Source organism: Erithacus rubecula (assembly GCF_903797595.1).
Source record: "Erithacus rubecula genome assembly, chromosome: 29".
Taxonomy (NCBI): domain Eukaryota; kingdom Metazoa; phylum Chordata; class Aves; order Passeriformes; family Muscicapidae; genus Erithacus; species Erithacus rubecula.
The window spans coordinates 3275333-3289189 of record NC_136681.1 but is presented as its reverse complement, the minus strand read 5'-3'; the positions used below and the strand labels follow the sequence as shown (position 1 = coordinate 3289189).

The 13857-nt window shown below is 45.5% G+C and overlaps 1 protein-coding gene across 1 annotated transcript in view; it reads left to right on the top strand.

The window, feature by feature from the left end:
• Window positions 1-1534: 1534 nt before the first annotated feature.
• The window catches only part of PPP3CC (protein phosphatase 3 catalytic subunit gamma), a gene marked incomplete at its 3' end in the record, with an annotated part of 34330 nt that continues 22007 nt past the window's right edge, over window positions 1535-13857 (top strand). Inside the window, 1 exon segment of the mRNA XM_079328974.1 lies at window positions 1535-1739. Within this exon segment, the coding sequence (XP_079185100.1) occupies window positions 1688-1739 (52 nt within the window). The 5' untranslated portion in view covers window positions 1535-1687.

Below are 13857 nucleotides of genomic sequence, written 5' to 3'. Positions count from 1 at the left end.
AGGGGTGGGCAGCAGGATTTGTCTGGGTGATGCAATCCTGCTTTTCCAGCTGGGTTTCTGTGGCTGTGCAGTGCAGCACGGCTGACAGGAGGTGGCACTGACAGCCCCAGCCTGGCACGGCCTTTGCACCTACAAAAAACATATTTTGTTTATTTTTTTAATTTTTTTTTTTCTTACTAATTTAATTTTTTAATTTATCTGAAATATAAATTTGGCTGGGAGGTGTGGGATGCTGGTTCCTCTGTTTTCCTTGTTTCCTACCCTCCCCTAGGAAAAAAAAAAAAAAGCAAACTTTGCTTTTCTATTTCCCCTTTTCTGCCTTTTTTCTACACCATTCTATCCCTTCACCATCATCAAACAATTTTTAGAAACCCTGTTGCAGCTAAAGATACCAAATCGTGACATGTGTTTTGTAAAAAAATGAATGTTTTATTAAGCAAGGAAGGTCCCAGTGAGCATTGGACTTGCTCGTGCCCATCAGCATTTCTAGAGGGGCTTTGGGTGGGTTTTTATTTGCCACAAAATCTTTGCGTTCTGCTAAAAGCCTGAAATGTGAGTTACCTTAAAAAACGGTGCTGGATCCGCTCATGGAATTCCTGGAATGGTTTGGTTTGATTAAAGCACATCCAGTTCCATCCCAGCCCCTCCTCACCCTCACAGCGAGGAATTCCTTAACATCCCATCCAAAACTACCCTCCATCTTCAAGTGGTAGGAACAGATAGAAGTGTTTTTCCTTTTCCTTAAAACATTTATTTTTTTCTAAGGAATATCAGCTGTGGAGCCAGCCTGGGAGGGGGTCTGAAGGGGCTGCAGGAGAGATGGAGAGGGATTTGGGATTTGGGATGAGGGAATGGCTTCCCATGGAAGGCCATTGACCCGCTCCCCCTCAGCGCCATTCCCGGGCTCCCCCTCAGCGCCATCGCCCCGCTCCCCCTCAGCGCCATCGCCCCGCTCCCCCTCAGCGCCATCGCCCCGCTCCCCCTCAGCGCCATCGCCCCGCTCCCCCTCAGCGCCATCCCCCCGCTCCCCCTCAGCGCCATCGCCCCGCTCCCCCTCAGCGCCATCCCCCCGCTCCCCCTCAGCGCCATCGCCCCGCTCCCCCTCAGCGCCATCCCCCCCGCTCCCCCTCAGCGCCATCGCCCCGCTCCCCCTCAGCGCCATCCCCCCGCTCCCCCTCAGCGCCATCGCCCCGCTCCCCCTCAGCGCCATCCCCCCGCTCCCCCTCAGCGCCATCGCCCCGCTCCCCCTCAGCGCCATCCCCCCGCTCCCCCTCAGCGCCATCCCCCCGCTCCCCCTCAGCGCCATTCCCGGGCTCCCCCTCAGCGCCATCCCCCCGCTCCCCCTCAGCGCCATCCCCCCGCTCCCCCTCAGCGCCATCCCCCCGCTCCCCCCTCAGCGCCGCCGCCATGTTGCCGCCCCCCCGTTGCTTAGCAACGCCCCCTTCCCCTTCCAAGATGGCGGGCGGGGCGGGGCGGGCGCGGCGCAGGCGCGGGCGGGTTGGGGGGGGCAGAGGGCGGAGGGCGGTGTGGCGGCGGCGGCGGGGGCGGGACGGGGGGAGCGCAGCGCCGCGGAGCCGCCGCCGCTGCCGGGGCAGCCCAGCGGGTCCGGCCCCCGCTGCGGGGTGAGGGGAGCGGCGGAGCGGGGCACGGCGGCGGGGGGAGCGGTGCTGCTGCCGCCGCCGCCACCATGTCCGGGCGCGGCCACAACAAGCTGCCGACCACCGAGCGCATCGTCAAGGGTGAGGGGGCGGCGAGGGCGCCCCCTGCCTGCGCGGGGGGCGCCGGGGCGGGGGGCGAGAAATGGGGGGCGAGCGAGGTTTTGGGGAGGGGTCGCCCTGAGAAAGGAAAGGGGAATGGTTTGTGAGAGGGCATTTGGTTTGGGGGAGGCCGGAGAAAAGGAGGGGGGGAAGCGTGGTTTTAGGAAACCCCGAGAAAGGAGGAGGCAGCGTGGTTAAAGGGGGGGGTCTCCAAATTGAAAAGAGGGGAGGCTCATTTTGGGGGGATCCGTATGTTGGAGGAGCTGGGAGAAAGGAGAGGGGATGTGGGAGAAAGGGGAGCCTGGTTTAGGGGGTATTCCCGAGAAATCAGAGGAATATGTCTGGTTTGGGGAGGGGGTCCCCCGGTTAGCGGAGTTCCCCCCTCAGGCTGGGGAAACCCGGAGAGAGGGAGGGGGAAGGTTTGGGTGGGGGGATCCTGTTCTGGAAGGGGGGTCTCGTTTGAGGGGGGGTCCCCAGCTTGGGGGAACCCCGAGAGAGGGCGAGGACTGTGTGGTTTTGGGGGGAAGGGGGATTGTTCTGGCAGGACAGAAAGGAAGGAGCTGGGGGTCTTCTGGTGGGTGACCCCCATTTAAGGAGGATCTGTTTTAAGGGGTTCATCCTCTGATTGAGGGGGACACCCTCAGGCTGGGGGGAGGCTGGAAATCAGGGGGACAGTGTGATTTTTTGGGGAGACAGAGTGAGGAGGAGAGGCCTGGAGCTGCCAGGGATTGGGGGGGTCCAGTGGGACACCCCCTTAGGGACAGGGGTGATCTGGGGGGACACCCAGGTTCTGTCAGAAACCTCTGCAGAGGAGCCCATTGGGGGATCATCTCTTTGATCTGGGGGCGTTTCTAGGGGTCCTAAAGGCTGCAGCCCCCTCCCTCCATTCTGCGGGGTGACAGCAGAGCCACATCCCTGCCGTGACCGATGATCCCCATCCCACCCCAAAACCCACTTTGCTAAAACGGGGGGGCTCCCTTGAAGCTTTGGGGTGAAGGAGCCGTGAGATCCCTCCCTGCCCTTCACCCCTCCAGCCCCCCCAAATTCTCCTTTGATTTTCCCCCTCCCCAAGCCCGCTGCCCCCCTGCGCGGCCCCGGTAGAGCCGCTACTATTTTGGAAAGAGCAGAAGACACCGAAGCAGTTAATGAGGAGAGAACTACGTTAGCGGAGAAACTCCTGCCTGGGGAGGAGGTTGGAGAGAGGAGACAGGAGGGGAGGGGGATGCACATTTTCTGCCCTCATGGATCCGCTGCCATCCTCATCGCCGCGCTCCGGGAACATCCAGCGGGAGCCTCAACTTTGCCCGGGAGGCTCCAAGTTACACAATCACCCCCTTATTAAACCTCCTCCCTCCATGGCTTCCATCATTTCTCCGCTGAAATAAAAGCACCGATTTTTCCAGCAATGATTAAAACCCACAGAGCTGCACCCACCATCTCTCCCTTCCCCTCTGCATGTACCCAAGCGATTTTTATTATTATTTTTTTACCCCCCTTGGATTTTTTTTTTTTTTTTTTCCTTTTTAGCCTTTAGCCTGTCATGTGGCCGATCACATGTTTGATGTTAATAACCTCAAACCCAGGGAAAGGGGATCCGGAGCGTGGAGGCCCCTCAGGCTCCGGGGGGGAAGCTTGATTTGATTTTATTTCATATTTTTTTTTTTTTTTTAGGAATAATCCCCCAGCACTCAGGGATTTTTGGGGATCCCAAGGCTGTGGTGATTTGTAGGTCTCAGAGTGACCAGTGCTGTCTGTAAATCTCCTGTAAATCCCAGGCAGCTGCCTGTGTTTAGGAAAGGTAATGTCAATGCAGCCATTATGATTCAGCTGACTCGGCTCTCTCTCCTTTTTTCCTGGGATTTCCAGATCCCTGGAATCCCTTTCAGACATCCTGCTGCTCCCTCTCAACCCAAAAAAAAACCCCTACTAATTACATTTATTAACCCCTATCAATATCATGTAAAAACTCAAAACCTACTCCTTCAAAATCACCCCCAAAACATCCCAAAAATCGCATTTTATTCCCCCTCAGGAGAGCTGTGGAAATTTGGGTTGAAATATCCTCAGGTCAGGGTTATTGTTGAAAGGTGGTGGCATGGTTATTAATAATTAAAAGCTGAAGATAAAAAGCTCATTTTGTTCCGTGGAAAATGCCTGCAATTAAATAGGATGTGGAATTTTAACTATGTTTAACCTATATATTTACATCTCCAGGGCCTTGCAGGAGGCCTGAACTATAATTACATTTAAGCAGAGGAAATGCAGTTTGGGCCTAAAATTTGTTCATTATTAAAATTGCAAATTTTGGGGTGTGTCAAGAAATGATTTTTATTAAAATCTTGCATTTTTGAGATAGGCCATGAATTGCTTTTTTTTTAGATTGTAGATTTTTTGGTGCTTCAAGAAATTATTTTTATTAAAATCTCAGGTTTTGGGATTTTTCAGGATTTCCTTCTTATTAATATCTCAAATTTTTCAGGCAAGAATTATTCATTTTAGCTTAATTTTAGCAGGAAATTGATGGTGATAAACACCATTAATATCCAAATTTTGGTCTCCACAGATCACTTGGGGAATCTTCTACTGGAAATCTGAGGATTTAGGGAATTTGTTTTTCTTCATTAACCCAAAATTAACCTTAAATTACCTGATGCATCCATGAGATTATAGATCCACATCCTAAAAAAAAAATCCCCATTATTCAGGCAGGTGGGAATGATTCTTTGAGCTGCTGCAGTGGATACATCAACAGATAAATATATATATATTTTTAAATTTTCTGCTCATTTTTTGGGTTGAATTTTGAGTTTCTGCTGGAAGGTGTGAAATCCTCAGGGGAGCTGAGCTGTGTCCAGCTGCATCCATGACAAATCCTTTAAAAATTCAGGATATTGGCACTGTAAGATGTCCTGGAAAATCCAAATTTCCCCAAGTTTTGCTTTGCTGTCCTCCCTTAAAAACTTTCAGGCAGCTTTAGCCATGTCCAGTCTGGATTTTTTATTTTTTTTTAATTATTATTTTTTCCCCCAAATGGAAAACATTTCAAGTTTGTGTGGGAATCTCCTGGGTTTGTTTGGGGTGGAATTAGTTTATTTTGGGGTGGAATTAGTTTATTTATTTTGGGGTATAATTAGTTGATTTTGGGATAGAATGAATTGATTTGGGGTGGAATAATGTGATTTTGGGGTGGAATAATGTGATTTTGGGATAGAATAATGTGATTTTGGGGTGGAATAATGTGATTTTTGGGGTGGAATAATGTGATTTTGGGATAGAATAATGTGATTTGGGGTGTAATAATGTGATTTTGGGATGGAATGTGGTGATATTTGGATGGAATAATGTGATTTTGAGGTGGAATTAGTTGATTTTGGGATGGAATGAGTTGATTTGGGATGGAATAATGTGATTTTGGGATGGAATGAGGTGATTTTGGGATAGAATAATGTGATTTTGGGGTGGAATGAGATGATTTTGGGATAGAATAATGTGATTTTGGGGTGGAATGAGATGATTTTGGGATAGAATAATGTGATTTTGGGGTGGAATAATGTGATTTTGGGATAGAATAATGTGATTTGGGGTGTAATAATGTGATTTTGGGATGGAATGTGGTGATATTTGGATGAAATAATGTGATTTTGAGGTGGAATTAGTTGATTTTGGGATGGAATGAGGTGATTTGGGATGGAATAATGTGATTTTGGGATAGAATAATGTGATTTTTGAGATAGAATAATGTGATTTTAAGATGGAATAATGTGATTTTGGGATGGAATAATGTGATTTTGGGATAGAATAATGTGATTTTGGGATGGAATAATGTGATTTTGGGATAGAATAATGTGATTTGGGGTGTAATAATGTGATTTTGGGATGGAATGTGGTGATATTTGGATGGAATAATGTGATTTTGGGGTGGAATTAGTTGATTTTGGGATGGAATAATGTGATTTTTGAGATAGAATAATATGATTTTAGGATGGAATAATGTGATTTTGGGGTGAAATGAGGTGATATTTTTTAATATCACTACAACTCTGGGAACTGGAGCATTGGATTTTCTCCAGGTTGAGGATTTTCATCACAGAGCAAGCACTGATAAAAAACTCCCAAGTAGGTTTTTAATTGAGTGAAACCTTCAAATACCAAGAAAATTGTGAGGGTTGAAACTGCCAGCTTGGTTTGTTGAATGTTGATGTTTTTGCAGGAATTAAGGAATAGCTGAGGTGGAAAAGGAGCTCTGGAACTGGCTAAAAATGGAATCAAGGCCAAGGTCCATGTGCTCAGAACTTTGGGATGCCAAGGGAAAAGTGTGAATGCCACCAGGGTCAGGACATGCAGGGGGATCCCCAAAAAAGCAAATTGTGTCATAAAACAGCAACTTGGCTGGGCTGAGCTCAAAGAGGAGTGGGGTGAGGCAGTCCCTAAAGCTGGCATCCCATCAGATTTATTGGGAATGTTGGATTTTGGGGGGGATTTCCAGAAAAAAAAAACCTCAATTTGTCCAAATAATTCCAATATTCTTAATACTGTTGCATATAAACAGGGAAGATACTTGGTTATCCATAAATGGGGAAAAAAGGGGCCAGCCCAAAAATGAAGCCAAAGGTAAATATTTTGGGCTAACACAAGCAGAGTGTTGCTGAGGTGCCTGATTTTGGGCTGAATCTCTGGATCCTGGCATGCAGGGATGCTCTGCTGGCTAATGAAGGTGCTAATTAACAGAAATGTTATTAAACCAACATCAGGGCTGATGGTTTGGGCTGGGATTTATTTCTTATTCCCTCTGGGAATAGCAGTGAGTGCTGGAGAGGGGAAGGTGTTTCCCCAGGATCTCACCCTTTAATCTTCTTTTTCTGCCTATCAAACTGAGCAAACTTCATCCCATTTTCCCCACTCAAGGCCATGAAGGGTTTCACAGCAATAAATGAGGCTGGATGAATTGGCTATCAGGACAAAATGTTGTTTTTTATGTGGGGAGGGATGCACTGGAACACTCAGGCTGTTCCTTAGGAAGTAGGGCAGGGTGCTGGCTTAAAATAGCTCCCAGCTCTGGGCTGTGCTGGAGGAGCTATTTAGGTAAATCCTGGGGTCTCAGTGGGGGCAGAGCTGCCTGCTAATCTAAAGATACTCCTTGCAGATCTATATTTGTCCAGGATCCTTCCCACTTGGCTGCTTTTCCAGGTATTCCCTGCCCCATCCTGCCAGGGGATGGCTCAGCTCCTAATGGAATCGAACTTCATTAACAGCAGGGAGGGAATATTGCTTGTTTCAATTATTTATTGAATTGTTAGCCCATCATGCAGGATTTGGCTCTCCTGGGAGTGTGGAATCCTGGGATGGTTTGAGGTGGAAAAGGATTTTCAAGTTTGTCTCATTGCAGCTTTTTGCTCTAAGCTTGGTCTTGGATAATTCCAGAGATGGGGAATCTGCAAATATCCTGGGAAAAGCTCTCAGGGCAGAGGTGAGGTGGAGGATGCAGGGTGGGTGCTCTAAAGAAAAAGGAATCTCAGTGCAGATTGAAAGGATTTTTCCTGGCAGCATGTCCAGCTGTTCTCCTGATTTTCCAGCCTTGCTGCTGGAGCATCAGGCCAGGGGTGGATCCAACCCAAACCATTTTGGGATTGTGTGATCTCCCTGTTCCCACTGGAGCACAGCTGCATGTGGAGCCTCTCTGAGGAGCTCAGGATGGAGTTATTTCTCCAAAATTCCCTCCCAGCCTTCCATCTGAGTGTTCCTTTTGCCATGGTGGGTCTGTAAAATAAAAGTTTAAAAGCATTTTCCCTGCTCTGAGGTGGATCAGGGGAGAATTTCTCACGATGAATTTCCCAGGGTGAATTTCACAACAGGCAAAAGTGGTGTCAACCTAGATTTCTCCACAAGATATTCCCTTTTTATCAGCTGCTGAGCCTAGCAAAACGTGCTAAAATGGCTTCTCAAGCAGAATATTATCCCAAAGGTGATGTCTTGGAAAAATACCACCAGGATTTCCTGGAGGAAGAGTGACCAGGGCACAGAGGCTGGAATTGCTGCTCCTCTCACCCTGGCAGGTCTGGGAATCTGCTCTGGAAGCAGCACTGGGACTGATTCATCCCCATTTTTTTGTGACTACTTTTTTTGTTTGTTTGTTTGCAAATTGCTCTGGCTGCTATCCAGATTTGAATTTGTTTGCAGCTCTTTTTGAACCATCAGTATAGATATTCCCATATGGGTGTATCTATATGTGGGTATAGATATTCCCAAAATTGGGAGTAAGAATCTTACAAGGAATGTTTTATACAGAGTTTATCCCAGTCAGGGTGAGGATTTGGGACCAGAGATGGGAAGAAAAACCAACCACAATTGATCATTTAATGCTGCCATTGCTTTTGCTGGCTCCACTGGCTGCTCAGAGCGTTTCTGGGGGTTGCTTAGCCCAGGATTCCATTGGCCAGAGGGGATTTTGGGGCACGTTCCCGGGCCGGTGCTGCACTAACGAGCCGGGAGTGGCCGAGCCTTGGCAAAGGGGTGGAGAATTTCCCTCTGCTGACATCGAGGAATCCCCTCCCGCCTCCTCTGGGAGCTCACTCTCCTTTAAAGCAGCAGCAGCTGTTTGCTCCAAACTTCCTCCTTTTTCCTCTGTTCCTTTTCCTGCCTTCCTTTTCCTCTCCTCCTTTTTCCTCCCTTCCTTTTCCTGCCTTCCTTTTCCTCTCCTCCTTTTTCCTCCCTTCCTTTTCCTGCCTTCCTTTTCCTCCCCTCCTTTTCTCTCCCTCCTTTTCCTTCCCTCCTTTCCTCCTCCCTCCCTTTTCCTCCCTTCCTTTTCCTCCCCTCCTTTTCCTCTCCTCCTTTTCCTCCCCTCCTTTTCCTCCCCTCCTTTTCCTCTCCTCCTTTTCCTCTCCTCCTTTTCCTCCCCTCCTTTTCTCTCCTTCCTTTTCTCTTCCCTCCCTTTTCCTCCCCCCTCCCTTTACTCCTCCCTTTCCTTCTCCTTTTCCTCCTCTTTTCCCTCTTCCCTTCTGCTCCTTCTCCTGCTCCTTTTCCTGTTCATTTTCCCTCCTTTTCCCTTCTTTATTCCCTCCTCCTTTCCCTCTTCAGCTTTTACAGCAACTCCCTGAAATCCCACATTGAAAGGGAGACACCAGCTTTATTGAGTGATGATTTCCTGGGAATACATTGATTTTTAACCTCTGGAAAGTTTCTAGAGCTGGAGAATCTCCCACAGAGATATTTTTCCAGGCTGGAATTGCAGTTTTGGGCTGTCCTTGCTGAGAGGACTCAGCTCTGGGCTGATTAGCTCAATGACAATCCCAGGAAAATCCTCCTCAGTGGCACTGCTGAGGAGCCAGATGTGAGCTGCAGACTCAGAGCACCTTGTGGGTTTATTTGATCAGAGCAGGGAGCCTGAGGACACCCAGTGCCCATGAGAGTATTTGTGAGATCTGTGACCCACAGGGAGCTTGGGCAGGGTCATTCCAGAGGCAGGACAGATGTGGGCTGGGAGGAATGCCAGGAGAGCTTTGTGAGCAGCTCTGCTGTTCTATTCACCCCTCCAGTTCAACCCTCCAGTTCCAGTTCAATTCAAACCTCCAGTTCCAGTTCAACCCTCCAGTTCCAGTTCAACCCTCCAGTTCCAATTGAACCTTCCAGTTCTAATTCATCCTTCCAGTTCCAATCCAACCCTCCAGTTCCAGTTCAACCCTCCAGTTCCAGTTCAACCCTCCAGTTCCAATCCAACCCTCCAGTTCCAGTTCAACCTTCCAGTTCCAGTCCAACGCTCCAGTTCCAATTCAATTCAAACCTCCAGTTCCAATTGAACCTTCCAGTTCCAGTTCAACCCTCCAGTTCCAATTGAACCTTCCAGTTCCAGTTCAACCCTCCAGTTCAACCCTCCAGTTCCAATCCAACCCTCCAGTTCCAGTTCAACCTTCCAGTTCCAGTTCAACCCTCCAGTTCCAGTCCAACCCTCCAGTTCCAGTTCGTCCCTCCAGTTCCAATCCAACCCTCCAGTTCTAATTCATCCTTCCAGTTCCAGTTCAACCCTCCAGTTCCAATTGAACCTTCCAGTTCTAATTCATCCTTCCAGTTCCAATCCAACCCTGGAATTGGCCAATTTTTGGGTTGAATTCCTGCAATTCTGTGATTTTTGGGTTGAATTCCTGCAATTCTGTGATTTTTGGGTTGAATTCCTGCAATTCTGTGATTTTTGAGGGGGGAATTCCTGCAATTCTGTGATTTTTGGGTTGAATTCCTGCAATTCTGTGATTTTTTTGGGTTGAATTCCTGCAATTCTGTGATTTTTGGGTTGAATTCCTGCAATTCTGGGTGATTTTCCAGCCTCCTGTGCTCTGCTTTTATTTCCATTTTCATTTCCAACAGCTGCTTTTTTTTAACCACAAACCCACCTGGCTCCTGCTCAGCCCCAGACTCTCCCAAATTTTGGGTGTTCCTTCTGGAAATTTGATTTTTCAGGGCCAGAATTTGCTCTGTGGCTTCATCCCAGCTCTTTGCAATAAAAGTATTTTTAGGGTTATTGTGAGGAGATAATTCTGGTTGTCCTACAAAAAGGAATCCAGGTGAGGATCAAACAGGATTCTGGATAAAAATGAGATATTTTTAACTCCATCCCATTAAAAGAGCTGCTGATCTAGAGAAATTCAGGTAAACCCAAATTTCATGGTTTTCCTGCAGCACTTCCAGGCTTCAGGAGCAGAATTTTGATTTTTTTTATTTTTTTATTTTTAATTTTCTTTTCTATTTGTGAGTGTTTGAAGCTTCTGAAATCTGGAAGTTCCTTACCCAGAGGAAAAAAAAAAAAAAGGATTGGAACATGCAAAAATTTAGGAGAAAACAGATGGAAATGACAACAACAATAAATAATAATAATAATAATAATAATAATAATAATGAAAATGATGGTAATAATAATAATAATTCCTGGCTCTTGCTTCATTTATACAAGAAAATGTCTTCTTTATTTGGTGATTTTTCTTTGATATTAATTTTTATTTAACAAGGGAGACATTACTGATTTCCTCAGGTGGGAGGTGATGAAGTTCCACTTTTTTTTAATTCTTTTTTTTTATTTTTTATTTTTATTTTTTTCCCCTGCAGCTGGAACAAGCAGCTCTGTGCCAAAACAGGGTCAAGCTGCCCCTGCCAACCCTGGAAAATGACACAGATGATTTATCAGAGTTTGATCCAAGGGAAAAAAAAAAAAAAATCAAAATATCAAACACAAACACACCTGATTTTACAAGGAAAAAAAAAACAAACCTCCCAGAAATCAGGATTAAGATTATTAAAGCAAAGACATTTTGTGTTTAATCACCAAAAATTCATGTGGTTTAATCATTTGGGGGAGAATAAAGATTATTCCATGGAAAATGGTGAGAAATAGGGTGGTCAGATGCCAAAAACTGAAAATCCACCTTTTTCCCAGCAAAAAAAAATGTAATTTTAGTGCTGGATTTCATCACATTATTCCACTCTGAGCCCCAGAATCAGCTTGAAATGGATCAAAAAACTCCATGTCTAGTGTAAAAATAGTTTTTAAGATATAATTTGCTTTAAAAGTAGCATAAACTAATAAATATCTTTGTGATAAATAAATTATTTAGTTAAATATCACCCAGTAAAAAACACCTACTACTAATGTATCAATTACCAACCACTATAAAAATTGATTTAATTAATATTTTAGTTTCTTTCATTTTAATAAAAATCTAAAACCACAACCCGTATTAAAACTGGTATAAAAATCAATTAAAACCACAAGCAAAAAACCACCCATACTCTAAAATCTAAAAAAACAAACTCAAAAAATAACCATATAAAACAATTCCTAAAATATAAAAAAGTTTGAAAATCTATAAAAGATCCATAAATGTACAACAGGCTAATAAATGTAAAAAGTCTCTTTAAATTAAATACCAAACAACCAAGCATTATGTATTGTTTTATATTAAAAATTTTAAAATCTAAAATAAAACAAAAATTAAAATATAAACCTCATTTTTCACAAGGAATGGATTTTTTTTTTTTTTTATTATTATTCACTCCCAGCTGTGCAGCTGCAGCAAAAACCTCTCTGGGGTTTCTTTTTGAGGATTTTTTTGAATTTTTTGGGATGATTTTTGGGGGATTCAGAGGATTTTTTCCCAGAGCAGTGTTGGGCTGCAACAAAACCTCTCTGGGGTTTCTTTTTGAGGATTTTTTTGAATTTTTTGGGATGATTTTTGGGGGATTCAGAGGATTTTTTTTTCCAGAGCAGTGTTGGGCTGCAGCAAAACCTCTCTGGGGTTTCTTTTTGAGGATTTTTGGAATTTTTTGGGATGATTTTTGGGGGATTCAGAGGATTTTTTTTGCCCAGAGCAGTGTTGGGCTGCAGCAAAACCTCTCTGGGGTTTCTTTTTGAGGATTTTTTGGGATGATTTTTGGGGGATTCAGAGGATTTTTTTTCCAGAGCAGTGTTGGGCTGCAGCAAAACCTCTCTGGGGTTTCTTTTTGAGGATTTTTTGGGATGATTTTTGGGGGATTCAGAAGATTTTTTTCCCAGAGCAGTGTTGGGCTGCAGCAGGGGAGCTGCTGCTCCTTTTTCAGTCATGAATGCTGAAATATATAAACAATCATTTGTGGATCACTCTGCTTCCTCTCTCTGGAGGTAGGGTTGGGGCAGCCCTGCTGAAAATGAATTTTAAGTGGATTTTAAGGACAGAAATAGAGAGAAATGGGATTTTTTTTTTTTTTTCCCCTGTGCTGCTGGTGGTGGAAAAACAAATTCCCCAAATTCTCCCACCCTTAACTCTCCATGTCCTCTCAGAGTGCTGCAAATCCCCCAGGACAACCACATTAAAAATCATTTCCCAACCTCTCAGTATCCCAAAAAAATCCCTTTTTCCACTGGAGCCCCATTTCCACCCTGCTCATTTTGCCTTTTCTCATCCCATCCAATCCTTTTATCAGCCCCACATCTTCCCTCCCTGCCAACCCTGCAGTGACCCAAAAGGGGAAAAAATCCTGCCCAGTGCTTGTTTCATCCATCTCCAGAGGTTTTTTTTGTATTTATTTATTTTTTCCTTTTGAACAGAACAGTACAAACCTGGAATTGGCAGGGAAGGCTCTGGGACACAATTCCAAAATCATCCAAATTTGCAAATTGGAGCCACCTCTTTGCAGCTCCCCCTTCATCAGAGCCACTCCTGCACTCCCTGGGGTTGGAAAATTGGTTTTTTTGGGTTTTCAGGGTGAATTGCTGCAGGATTTGCATTTGAAAAGGAGCAGTGGCACTGCTGTTCTCACTGGGTTGTTTGCCCAGCTCCATCCTGGAAAATTCAATATATTTTGGTGTGTCATGGGGTGTGCAGGTTGGGCAGCTCCAGAATCCCCAGCTTGTCACCAGCCCAGAGCCCTGAGTGCCACATCCAGGGACACCCCTGGACAATCCCTTCCTATATTTAACCATTTCCAGGAAGAAATTCCAGCCTGAGCTCATTCCCTCTCCTCCTGTCCCTGTTCCCTGGGAGAAATCCCAAAATCCCCCCAGTGTCCCCTCCTGCCAGGGATTTCTGCAGAGCCCCAAAGTCCCTCCAGTGAGCTGGAGAATCCTCTGAATTCTTCAGGGAGAAATCAAAGTGCAAAAATACAATAAAAACCTTTAGATAAATTACAGTGTATTAAACCACTCATAAGTTTAAATTTTAAGATAAATAAATCAGTAAGTTTTAGTGTGAGCCCTAGTGCTTTTAGTAAGTGAAAAGTTTTAAATCCCAAAGTAGCAGTGTGAGTTCTAATGAGTTAAAAAAAAGTTTTTCCTTCTAGTAAAAGATGTTTTCTAAGCATAACAGAGCTGCAGAAATCTTAACCTCACACCTGGAGCCTCTCCCCATCCCCTTGATCCCCCCAAAAACTGGGCACAGCCCCAGGTGTGGCCTCAGCAGAGCAGAGTGATGGATGAGGACAGGCATTTATTGTTATTTATTTATCTGACTTGCATCCCAGGTATTCCAAATTTTGGGGGTGCCTGGCAAGGTGGACAGCAGAGCTTGCAGCACTTTTTGGGGGAGGTTTTTGCCAGCTCCCTGTGGGATAAGAGGCTTTTCTTAAGAGGCTTCTGCTTTTGGGG